The 13,587-nt window shown below is 38.9% G+C and overlaps 1 protein-coding gene across 1 annotated transcript in view; it reads right to left on the minus strand.

The window, feature by feature from the left end:
• bcr (BCR activator of RhoGEF and GTPase) overlaps positions 1–13,587 on the minus strand; it is a 73,375-nt gene that overhangs the window by 15,799 nt on the left and 43,989 nt on the right. Inside the window, exons 3-8 of the mRNA XM_044144497.1 lie at positions 12,457–12,561; positions 11,889–12,074; positions 6,864–6,971; positions 5,633–5,690; positions 5,480–5,532; positions 5,202–5,342 (exon numbers count right to left, since the gene is read on the minus strand). Coding sequence (XP_044000432.1) covers positions 5,202–5,342; positions 5,480–5,532; positions 5,633–5,690; positions 6,864–6,971; positions 11,889–12,074; positions 12,457–12,561 — 651 coding nt within the window. The remainder of the gene's footprint in view (positions 1–5,201; positions 5,343–5,479; positions 5,533–5,632; positions 5,691–6,863; positions 6,972–11,888; positions 12,075–12,456; positions 12,562–13,587) is intronic.

Below are 13,587 nucleotides of genomic sequence, written 5' to 3' on the forward strand. Positions count from 1 at the left end.
GATTTAGGAAGGACTCAGCTATACAATAAAGCCTGTAAAATGGAAATAGAATCTGCGAGATTGAGTACTGGTTGTATCAGTTCAGTTTATGAAAAGAATCTGAATCATCTATTTTTATGCTGCAGAGAAATCATGAGAAGTTTCTCACAAAAAAGAAGAGTGATATCTGGGGGTCAGGATTCGTCGCTGATGTCAGACTATATAATGAGATGTGTAATAAGGCCATAAACCAAAAGGGGGCAGTAAAGACATTTTCTAAGGATTTCTTTATGAAGACAAGGAGCGTAGACAAATGTAAAACCACATTTTGGTTGTAAAGTGCTCAATTTTATTCGCTTTAACCTCAGTTTTACTTGTGGGATGGAAAGTGAAGTCTGCTTTGTTCTCGTCTCAGCTTGACTTTATATCTGGTGGAAATTTTACACTTTTCTCCCTTAAATCTGAGGGTTTGTCTTGGTGACAGATATTTACTTATGAGGAATCTTTTTGTATTCTCGCAAAAATGTCATTGTAAACTGAAAAGATGTTTGATAATAAACACACTAAGTAGATTTCCTCGTTAGCAAATAGGGCAGGAGCCATGGCAGTTGATTGTCTGCAAAAGAAGGAAACTTGAAGGGCTTTTTGGTTTGAAGAAAAGCACAAAACATGCAATTAGAAATTTGGATGCAAATTTGAACAGCTAAAGTTTTATTACTGTGCAACCTGTTCCCGCTCACTTCAAACCTGTAGTAAACATTCCTTCCCTGCAGCAAAGCCACGAAGCATGACATCATGTCTGTTCAGAGCCAACTACATCCCTGTCATCCTGTTTGTGACCTCCCCTCTCTTTTTTTACTTTGGTTTTTTTCCTCCTCCCATCTCCAGCGTGTCAGTCACCGACAGAGAAAACTGGAGTAGAGCTGAGGCTAATGACAGGAGGAGAACATTTATGTGCTCGCAATAAAATTAAAAAAAATTGCGCATCTTAGGGTTTGTTCTGTTGTGAGTCAGAGCTGAAAAGCTTGTGAATGATGTAAGGAGGGGGCTGAGGAAGGATGACTAAGATGCAGGAAAAGAGGAGAAATGACAGAGAGAACCTGTGTAACGATGTCTGAGAGGAAGCAGGGAGAAGAATGAGGCCGCAGAGGAGATCCCTGAGGAATAAGTATCACATAGATGCTTCTTACATTACATAGATACCAACCCATGTGTCATTGCAACAACACATTCCCATCTCTACTGCACTTATCGCCTTCCTGATCATCAAAATACAGAATCTAATTCCACATATTGAACGTAAAACAGCCATAACCTGTGATGAATAACTTTAAGATTACTTGCTTTCATACTGTGTGTCTAGTTGGAACCTGCATTTGTATCACCACCAGATTCTCAGCAGACATTTGTACCTCACTAAGCTTTTTCACAAGAAGTATTTTACTGTGTATGGTATCCACAAATATCCTGCTATCCCCGTTTCTTAGAGGTTGATGTGGACGTGATTGTACTTTACCTACGTAACCCTTGAAACCATTTGGCACCCCCAGAAAATTGTTCAACCTTTTATTTCTGACAGATTATCCTTTTCTAATTTTAAAAATAATTCATATTTAATTTTTAAAAAAAATTATAAATACAAAATTCTAAAGTTCTCTATGAATTCATGACAAAAACTATAACAGTGGGCAGGCTCTAAATTTGCAGTCCGTGCAAACATACAGAAAAGAAGGAGGTTAAAGAACAGAAAAAAGGAGGAAAAGTTAAGGAAAAGAAGAGAAGAAGACATAAGGAAGGACAGAAGAAAGGGAGGTAAAATGCAAGGAAGGACAAAATGACAAGAAATAAAAGAATTAATGACACAAGGAAGGAACGAGTGAAATAAAAAAAAAACAAAGTTAGTGCACTTAAAAGAAAGGACAGAAGTTAAATATTGGACATTATTTTCTTCCACTTCACAATTCTGTTTATCTTTTACATAAAAGTCCAATCAAATAGACTAAAAACTGTTGTTCTGATGTGGAAAAATACAAAAAGTTTCAAATTGTATGAATAAATTTAGAAGGTACTGTTGCTGCATTCCTCCAGTACAGAGAAAAGGCAGCCATAGTATTTAACAGGCAGGAACAGAAATGCATTTTTTCCAGCAGCTGACCGTCGCATAAAAAAAAAAAAAAAGGAAAAAAAAAACTGCTCATGCACAGATTAAATATTGACCAACTCTTGGAGGAGCCTCACCAAGAGCATAATGCACAAGTAATGGGATGGTTTATTTTTAGAGCACAAGCTTTAAAGGGCACCTCTGCACTCGTGTGAATGTGTGTGGATTTTTTTGTGCGTGTTCTAGTGTGTGCATGCGGACTGGGGGGGAAAAAATGACTGTGTGCATTTCTAGTTCAGCATTTTTATTTTCATCCAAAAGGCAAACAAAGCAGAGCGAGGACATGAATGCCATCATTTGCATTTTAATTAAGTGCTTCCTGTTTGCCGCCACCCCCACTCATCATGGCGCGGGGCCAGGGCCTCTGGGGGCCCACCTGTACTCATCGGTTTCATCATACCTTCACTGACCAAGCTGGAAGTGACTCAGTGTCTATGCATGGACGGCAATGATTACCCTCCAGTGCTCCTCCAATTGGTTAGCTTTTAGCCAATAACACAAATACACTCTGTGGTTTCTATCATGTTGGCTAACTTCCTTATCATTGACAAATCAAATAAGCTTGACATGAAACTGAGGGAAATACAATTCCAGACTCTAAACATGCAACATAAACCCTAAGGCAAAGAGAAATGAATATTGAGTATTTATTTAAAAAGAAAATGTGTGTAGAAATAAAATGCACAGTTTTTACATGAAAATCAGCAGCTTCTATGTGTCAACAGAGACAAAAAAAACAACAACTCCAGCCTATTGTTTACTTTATCTTTTGTTAGGTGTAATATAATGAAGCCCATTGATTTCAGAGGGCTCCTTTCATGTATCCATGATAAATATTTGATGGCTGCTGTTGGGGCCTGAACTGACTGAGATGGAAACTGAGGCCTGCAGGGATAATAAAGGAAATGTGTGTGTGTGCTCGCGACTGTGTATGTTCCTCTAACATATGGAACAGGGAGTAGGGAAGTGTGTGTGAATGGAAAGGGTGCAGTAATGACCCCCCTGTGAGCGGGGGGAGGAGCCCCGGCGTCTCGCCTCCTCCCATATACCATTAATAAATAATTAACGAGAAATCTGCCAGTCAGTGTGGACTGGTGGCACATTACAAGGCACTGTGTATGGCAAAGGCTATCAATCAAGGGGCATCCATTCATGTGCATCAACTCATCTCCAGGGATGGGAGAAACCGGTGGGGGAGCGGGTGGTAGAGCGAGTCTGTGTGCGCTGGTTCGAAAGATGGGTGGATGGGGTGGCGGGGGGACTGATAGATACAGAGCAAACAGACAGAATCAGTCTCATGGAGGCAACCCTGCTATGACCATATAAGGACATGGGCTCTGCTTTAGGCTGCAGATTGGTGGCTCCCACGCACTCATCTGGTGGTGACTTCAAAGTCATTTGGAGGTTGAGTTTGTGATGTCATCATTCCCAAGATGAGTTTAGCTGACATAGGTTAAAAAAAATAGAGGCTTATTTTAGGGGAAAACGTGGGATATGAAAAAAAATATTAAGACATATTTCAACTACAGGAGAGCAGCAAAAAAAGATGGAAAGCCTATGTAAGCAAAAAAAAAAAAAAACTGCATCAATGTTCCTTTGTCATTTTAAAGCACATAATTATCAGTCAGACGATTCACAAAACAATAGACATCCCTGCATATTAAACAGTTCTTTACAAAAATATTATCATTGTCCTGTTACGACATTTATGTTTTTTTTTATCCCTTCAGTTTCTAACCTTAGTTAAAGGAAAACAATATGGAGTTTTCAAAATTGTTTGCAAATAAATATTTGAGAGGGATTGATTTGTATTTGTACTTGGGTCCATCCAGCTAATACTTTGATGAACATTATTTTGGTGTACGTCTCCCCCAGCTTTTTTCCAACTTGAGAACATAATGGTTGTCCATGCTTCTTTGAAAAATGACAACAATTCAGTCTGGTTCAGTGGAGAGTATTAGTGAAGATCTATTTTAAAATCTTATCAGAGATTCTCAGCTGGGTCTACAGACTTCTACAGACTAAACATACTCAGATATAATTCTTCCACTATAGTTCTGGGTGTATGTTTAGTGTTTTTGTCTGGAAGGCAAAGCTATACCCCTCAAGTCTTTTGCAGCTTCCTACAGGTTTTCCTCCTGGACCAGGTGGTATTTAACTCCTTTTAGAACAATATTCAACTTTGTGTTACAAAAAAATTGTATGAAATACACAAAAATTTGTGGTCCTAACATGACAAAATGTGAAAAAAGGTTTTAAAGGTATGATCAATTTTGTGAGGCCCTGGAAAAAAAAAGCATGGAGAATAGCAGAGATAAAAAAATTGTTAAAGGAAAGGTACCTATCATGAGTACCTGGTGAAATGTAATAAATAATTGAGTTGATTGACAAAACAGCAAATCCAAATCAAAAAATCCAGAAAGAAGGCAAAATGTAATGAATTTGGAGATTTCATATAATAAGAGGAAAATACATGAAAAGATTTAGGAAGGCAGAGAAATCTGTACATCCTGGGTTTCTGTAATCGTCATGACTGCAGGCGGTACCAGAATGAAAACAGACAGTAGTGTTGGTCCCTCGACAGGCCAGAAAACATTTCTGAAATCCTCCCTCAGTGATCCATGCCCACAAACAGAAGTTCTAGTTAAAACTTTGCAGCACAAGGGAAAACAACTGTTTAGTATGAGTAATTTATACTGAGGGCAAGCAGAAAACATGAAGCTGGTATAACCTTGGATCAAAGAAACCATTAATCTTAAACAATATGTTAAAATTATGAAGGAAGACATTCTATGTCAATGGAATGACTCTTAAATCACAAAGGTTGAGTAAGAAACTGCCTTTCCCAAGCACCTATAAACTATTTGGAGGATTTGGAGCGACAAAGATGGCAGAGGAGCCTCAGTTTAATAGTCAGGTTCCTGTTTTGTGCTTCAACTTCACCAGAACATGAGACAAAGGATCCCTGGACAGGATAGTCGGCTCCCTATTGCCTTCCAAGCTCGTTTCTTAGGATAAAAACAGCAGTACTAGCTTACTGCTTTGCATTCTGAACACTCACCTCTCCCTTTTTCCCAGCTAGAGACTGGCGCCTTGATGTCGTCTCCTCGTTGATGCTGGACAGAAAGTTCTGGGAGATCCGCAGGGCGTCCTGCAGGAGCGGGTGGTCCGGGTGGCTGGTGGGTGTGTGTTTGAGCAAGTCCTTTGAGCAAATGACAGAGTAATGCATCAAAAAACAAAAAATATCTTAGAAAAAAAAATAAAAAATTTGAATTCTCAGTTTCTGACATATAGACAGCTGTGACTTCAACAAAGCATGTTTCCAGTCGTTTTGCTTACATGTAACACCAAAGTGCTGCGCGTCACCCGGTCCACAGGTTTATACAGTAAAGCTAAAAGTAAAATTAGACAAAAATAGAGTGAAAATTTTATTCTGCATGTAATATAGAACAAAACAGATTTAGAATTTAAAGTAACTTTAATATGACTGACCCTCCAGGGAGTTCTTGGCTGTATCCTTACAGTCTTTAGGGCTCCTCACCTTCAGGTTCTATTTGGATAAAAAAAAAAAAAAACACAACAAAAAATTGTAACCTAAAATTAAGTTGGCACAAACAACACTGAGTAGATTAACAACACAAAAACATGGTAAGGTTATATTATATAGTTATACTGCTTCAAGCACTAAAAGTCATTCACTTCCAGATTAATTATTCAACCATCAGCAGATTTTATTTTTACCTTACTATCATTCTTAGATGGCTCAGAGTTATTCATCATTACTTAGAGCATTAATAAGTCTTCCGTGATGAATTTCATGTACGGCATGTAGATGCCCACCTAAATGCTGACTGGCAGGCCCTCATAAAACACAGATGAAAAATTACGTACTAGAAAGATCCTTGTGGGTTGGTAAATAAAAAGGGAGAAGTAATGAATCAAGAGCTTCAAAGATGCTCTTGATCACCAAACTGCTCAGTAGTCACAGTTATACATTCTTCCAATTATGTTTGCTTTTAAGCAACTCAGTGTGGTCAAACCAACTGAGAAATTCAGTCCATTTGCGGTAAAAAAAATGAAACTATGTTGGTCATTCGTTCCTGCTGGTGTCATGTGAATCGCTATGCATGCTGCTCAGACAGAACTGTGCAAAGAGCAGCTGAAACAGTCAAACTTTATAACAATAAAGTGGAGCTCTCAATTTATGAATCAAAAGAAGTTTCTTGTTAGTTTTGTCAGAACTTGATTAAGTGGAACAGGACGGAAATATTTTCTAAGTGACTTTAAACAGGGAACCACAGAACATCTCGTCTCATTCAGTTTGCACACATTTGCAGACGCTGTTTTCACTTTGCAAAATCCATGTTGAATGGATGCTTTGACATACAAACTGGCATTGAAGTTCTAACAACATAAATGCATCACACAGGACTTCCACGTTTGTTTACTTTCCAGTTCAGTGCCCTGCTGCGGCCCAGTCATTTCTGTCCAATGGGAGCAATGATCGTCACATGTGTGGCTTTGTTTACAAATTACAGGCTGTTTGCAAAAAAAGGACAATGTGAACACAAACCGCACTTTTGGTCTGGTTTTGGTCCAGACCAAACAAGCGGGCCAAAGGATTTTCTTGGAGCTCCAAGAGAGAAAAGAATACCAGATCGGTTACATCTTGGATGACCACTATACCAAACACTACCTGCCTATTTTATGTGGTCAGTCTTACCTCAGAGATTTCAGCAAACTGCGAGTTGGCCTGGCAGCACTTCTCCGCTGTCTCTACAGCAAGCTCATAGTTGTCCAGGAATGCCCGATACACTCCAAGCTGGCTGGCCTGAGTAGGAAAGGAAGTGTTAGCATATTAAAATTAAAAGGGAAAGAAAAAACATTTTTTGTAAATTTTTTAAAATGCTTTTTTTAAAAGCCAAGCTGAAATAGCAACATACATAATCAAAGTAATTTCTTGCTAAGATGTATCGTTTAGTCAAGTAGAATCTGAAAGACTGTGATATACATAATCGAAGGGTGCTGTGGTGGCGCAGGGGAAAAGGGCGACCCACGTATTGAGGCCTTAGTCCTCATGGTGTTGGTCGCAGGTTCGATTCCGGCCTGGCGACATTTGCCGCATGTCTTTCCCCTCTCTCACTACCCTGTTTCCTGTTGAACTACTTTCAAATAATGGCCACTAGAGCCAACAAAACCTTAAAAAGATAGACATAATCGAACAAAACACAGAGCAAAGAAGACAGGCAGTCAAAACAACCCCGTTTTTACTATGGTGGTCCTAGACGCTTGCTGCTATAGCAACTAGAGAGACCTGTTCTGTGTTGAGTGGAATAATTAATGACTGCTGTAACAGAGGCTATGATAGCACATTTAGGAAGCCTGATGATGAAATTAAATTCCAGCAAACACTGTCTGCCAGAGCTGAGATTCATCTCAGCGGAGAACAAAAGGACGATCAATTCTTCGGAACAAAAGCTGAGAGAGGAGAGCGTACAGTGGAGCGGAGGTGGGCCCTGTGTGAGCTGTCAAGATCGACCCCCATGCACCCACCCCCATCTTTAAAATGCTTATCACACATGTAAGCACTTCCCATCTGAACATGCTGAACAGGAAATTTTACTTGTAAAACGGATCTCAGGTGGCAGCATTTCAGACCTTTCATGCATTTTGTAGGAATGAATCTTAAAGATCTATTTATCTTCATTTTGTCCAATGATTAAGAATAAGAGCTTAGATAATTAGAAAGATTGCAACATGAGAAATGTTTCACAACCTTTTGTCAACAAATAACTGAAAAGTAAGTTTAACTAAAAATAGCAATTCAAAACTGAGATTAGTGTTTTAGCATTTTAATGTATGAAACTTCAGCGTTTGCTCTTTGAGCATTTAGAAGTAAAAATACAGTAAACTACTGAAAATAAATTCAAAGTTGTGCGCCAAATTCTTTTGTTTTCAATATCATACAACTTTTCCACTCTGGAGAAATTTTTTTTTTCTAATTCATATCTGCCATGAGTTCACGCACTCTTTTACTTTGAAATTATGTGCCACAAAACTGAAAGCTGTATATTATGTCCAAGTTAAAACAGATTTAAAATGCTGTTTAGCAAAAATGCTGTTGCGCCATAAAGCAGCAAGAAGCAGGAAGGTGCTGCTTTCATAATCTTTCCCCAGGCAACACAATCTGCTCTACTGCAGGGGCAATTCAGAGCGTGACGGTTTCCCTGCAGAGGGAGCGGGCCGCCCAAATATCCCACAACCACATCCCCATACGACAGCGGGTAGGCTTATGGATTGTAGCCATAGAGTCATGGCAGAAAATGGTTTTGAGAGATGGAAGAAACATGCTTAGGTGTTTGGATTTCTCAGCTTGGGATTTGCAATTTGTTAGAGCAGCTGTGTAATTTACTGCAGAAAACAACATTAGGAAAACAGCCGAGTGACATTACATAAAAATGGCTGAATTTAGCTTTGGCTTGTAAATTGCTCATATGTATTGTAAACATTTTCTGACAAAAGAAAGCACTGTCTCATCTAGGCAGGAACAGATTTGTTTCAATTACGCCATGAGCTAAATGTAGCAAGATACAAGCTAACACTTCTGGCTGTATTGAGGCTATAATACCTTCATCTTGTTTATTATTAAAGGGGGCATAATCCAATCTACTAGCAAGATGCCCTTACTAGCATGTAGCATGTCAACTAGTTGTAGCTGTAGGCCTAAGTGAAATAACACTGTTCCCATTAAGAAATACACAAAATTTAGAACAACAGTGAATAAATGCAGTGGTAAGGAACTTCCTATTATTAGAAGATAATTTCTTTTCCCTCAGATCTGACAGAAAACTGGTTTCCAATCCTACTGGAAATGGGAAAGACAGGAGAGCATGTAATTCAAGTAATATGGATGGGCGTTGAAAAATAACCCCAGACTTTTACTATCAGAGTACTGCAGAGCAATCACCAAGGAAGTCACTAAGTCTGTGTAGTCAGAAAAAAAATTAAGATTTTAGGATGACTCTGGGTCAATTTGCACCTTTGAAATTTAAATCCCGTTTCATCCCAACTTGAGTCAAATTTGTTGATGATTTGTTCCATGAATTCCCACTAAACAAAAGATTTCATACCCAGCTACCTCAAGTTTTCATTTTTCCTTGTAGTTAGGTGTCATCATTAGGCATAAGTTATAAACTCTGTATAATTTAATTTATTGGAAATTAACTAATAAGTCTTATACTCATAGAGAGCTAATTTATTTTGATTGTTGAAATATTACAGCTGTTCCCTCCTGTTCCAAATTTTCTGAGCTGAATTTTTTGGGAAAACAATTACCCTCAGCATCGCATTACAGATGATTCTGTTTCTTAAGGTACAAAACAAGCAAGAATACAAACATATTGATTAGCAAGGGAGTAAAATGACTAACAACTGTGTAGTAAAGATTGGTGAAGTCTATGTAGCAGCTGAGACACTTACTGTAAGTTTGATCCAGAGATCAAGAGAGATTTTAAAATTAATGACAAGACTTGTCCAAGAGATATTAGGGAATTATTGGTCAATGTTATGATACAGTCAAGCTAACAACCAACAGCAAGTTTGACACTGAAAGCTTGTCACAGCCACAGTTTAAAACAGAAGAGCTTCATCTTCTTTTACTCATCTTTAATAAAACAAATTCAACACTAGTTTAACAGATTCCCATCTCTGAGGCTTGTGTTTAGGAGGATCAGGATCACAACTGTGAATTTGCCCTATTTTCCGCCTTCAAACGATTCTCTCTGACACTTCACTCTCGTAGCCTGTCAGCGACGCTCTGCCTTTTCCTCTTTTCATCCCCTCTCTCATCTTCCTCGTTCTGATGTTTCATGACTCCTAAGCTTTTGCAGATTTAAGAGTCATAGTGAGACAGCTCTATCAGAGTTCCAGCAGCCTAAAAATCTACTTGGCTTGTCGGCTCCCATCCTTTCACGGACGTCCCCACCCCCACCAGAACGCATGCATCACCTCCTTTACTCCCTTTAATTTTCATTTTCCCTTGTCCTCAGAGCAGCAGAGCTGTAACGGTTTTACGAAAAAGGGAATAAGATAGAAACAGTTCGACTGTGTAAAGTAAATATTTGCTTCATTTTCAAGCATGTCAGAAAATTCGACATTGTTCATTGTTCAATAACAATAATACAATAACTGTGATATCTGTTAGTTTATGACTGTAATTCTAGCTCTTTTTGAACTTAATACAACTTATATCATGTTATTTATCTATCTTTTTACACTATCTGTTGGTTGCTCAAATCAGAAACTACCCGTAGAAGTTTATGATTTGAACACAAAGCTGAAGTTGGCTTCTAATTTGCCAGTGTGGTAAAGGACAAATGCATTGGGTTATTTTGACATCTGAACCACCTTTTTTTTCTTTTTTCTCCTTTTTTCATAATCTACACCAATCAAATCTGTCAAAGAAAGACTAAATACAAAGTAAGACTAAATACAGGTTCTTCCAAGCACAGTTTGTAAGTGTTGCCATCCTACTTGAATTTTAAGAATTAAAAACATAGAAGTTTTTCTATGTAAACCAAATCTGTATGTTAAAAACTAGAGTTCTTCCAGTCTGGGACCCATAAAACCGAAATAACAGTAACACATGCTAAATGCATGCTAAAATGTGAACCATTCTCAACCACTTCTCACAGGGAACAGCAAGCGTAATGACTGTGTAATCCTTTACCATCAGAAGAGACAATTAATGCATTAACTGAAAATAAATGTGTCCGATTTAGAAGCAACCAAAAAGAGAAAGTAAATATGCAAAAGAAAACTTATTTATTTTGATTTCTTACAAGTGCCCACCCACTAGAAAATAATAAAAATTCAATTAAAATTTCTCATCCAAAGCCCAAAGGCAGCCTTCAGAGATGTGTGTGTGCGTGGGTGCGTGTGTGTGTGTGTGTGTGTGTGTGTGTGTGTGGTGAAGGCAGCTCCTATTTATAGCAGCTTCTTGAAGACAAAAAGCACACAGCGTTGTGATGGCCTCAGCTGCCTGAGGCAGAAAGGGGGCATTGTGAGGCCGGCCTGTGCCCCCCTCTGTGTGCGTGTGCACGTGAGAGTATAAACCAGTCCAGTGGGGGGAATTGGAGAGGGGGGGTAGATGAGGAGCATGAGGGAGAGATCAGTGGGAGAGAGAGGAGCTGTATTTCTCAGAGTATTAACAAATGATTTATTGTGAGTTAATTGACCCGCTGTGAAAATGATTAAACAGAACAACTGTACTGCACATTTGGCTCCAACATCCTTGGAAGAAATTGCTGCAGGACAGAAAGAGACTGAGCAGCTGTTTGGGTGGAAAAGGGGAAGTAAAGCCAATACAGATTTAATTTGTGCAAATTTGAAATCACGAACAGGAAGATGGCTAGAAAAATCTGCTTTTATTGCCGATTTATCAAATTTAACTGGCAGCTTCTGCTTCTGACATCCGTTTGATGAGATGTTACAGTAAGTGAAGCCGCTGAAGCTCTGTTGGTTTGCTTTGGGAGGGCGTCCAGGCAACATAAATGTCACTGTAGAACCCCAAATGTCCTTTTCCACTGCTGTCAACCTTCCTGGCTGCCCAATGTTGTCACTTTGATTAGGGGTAACGTCACACAGCTACACCCAGGGACTCAGCTGCTGTCATAGCTGCACACAGACTACAACCACAAACAGACCAACCCTTTAATTTTCCTTTGATAGGAACTCAGATTGTATTCACCAGTTTCTGGAAGAGGTCTCCGACCCTCTGGTGGTGGCTCCACTGCTGGACGCGGGGCAAAAGTCCATCGTAAAACTCCTTGTGAATTTCGTACAGCTCAGGCACTTTGAAGAAGATGGTTTCAATCTGGGCCACTGTGAGAACAGGCTGGGATGTTGTAGCAGCTGCCTTCAGTGGTTTCATTGGCTGAGACAAACGGAAATTTAGTTCAGTTGATTTAACATAGAGTGGCAGAGATGAATAAACCAGTGTAAAAATTGCACAAGTTATCAAAAGTCAATTTTTGATTCCTTGTCCCTGGACTGGTGTAAGAGTCTCCTTAAATACACAATAGTATATTGAAACATATTGAGAAGGGGAAAATCTAATTATCCAATTAAAATATCTTTAATTTGTCACTGGTTTGCAGAAACTTGCTGAAATCCCTGAAGCGCTGAAACTGAAACAACTGAACTGAAAGTTGGCAACATCAGGAGAGTGAAAAACGACCACTGTCACTTGTTTCACAAGGTGCAACCAGGAGTTTACTTAAAGAGATAATAATGTTGTGCAATGCGGTTTCACTCACCAGTAAAAGAGCCTCTAGATGGCTGAGGTATGCTTCTTCTGTGGCCAAGATCCCAGACAGGACCCACTTTCTCATCTCCAAACCCTTTTCAAGGTCACACTCCATCTGTGAAGAGTGTAAACATTGTCTAAAACTTAAAAGAAAATGCAACAACTCTAATTTCATTTAAAAAAAATCAATTGCCTCTTGACATGAATACATGGCATATGGTCCAAACTGTATGAAACCCTGCTTCCATAATTTTTTTTAACAGAAAAATCTAATTAACCTCAAATGTCCTGACAAACTAAATTTCATTCATTAATGATGGTAAAAGGATGATGAATAAGACTTTGGGTGTCTATAGTTACTGGCTAACCATGGAAGAGCTGCTGGAATGCTCAATGAAACAAAAACATCCTTTTAAAAAAAAGAGACACCCTAGGCTGCTTTGCCATTCCGCCATTCCCCTCAGCTGAGTCAAAGCTCACTGAGGAGCACAGACATGAGAGAAAACAGAACAACAGAGAAACTCCTCGGGCTGTCTTGTTTAACCACAAACTCTGAAATAACTCAAACAGACAGGGTTTCTCCCATGGCAGAAAAAATGTTGGGGCCTAAATATGTGCAAGAAAGACACACACACACACAAGCTCCAGTCAGGGATCTCAGCTCTGTAGGTAATGATGAAGAGGAGAAATGAGGGAAAAAAAATAGGAAGTAATAAAATAAGCTGGTAGAGATGGATCAAAACAATAATAGAAAACTTTATTAAAAACAATATTTAAACAACATATCTAAATAGGGAGCAGAAAACATATATCAAGTGTAGTATAGATGAAACTAGTGCCTGCAACAACAGATAGTAAAACTAGCTCAGTGGCGCATATGCAATATATAGCCAAATTTATTCACAGATCTATCCCAACCAGATTTTGACTAACATCAAATTCCTAATCCATAAAGATTAAAACTTTATGGTTAGCTTCCACAAGGACTATGCTTATAGTTATCATTCCTCCAGAAGCACAATTGTGAGGTTAGACACTGATGTTGGACAAGAAGCCGTGTCTTGGCTCTATTTCACCCAGAAGATGTTCCATCGTTCTGTTGGTCTGCAGCTACTGCATCCGCAGAAAGCTAGAAACCTCT

This window comes from Gambusia affinis, linkage group LG17, assembly GCF_019740435.1.
Source record: "Gambusia affinis linkage group LG17, SWU_Gaff_1.0, whole genome shotgun sequence".
Lineage (NCBI taxonomy): Eukaryota > Metazoa > Chordata > Actinopteri > Cyprinodontiformes > Poeciliidae > Gambusia > Gambusia affinis.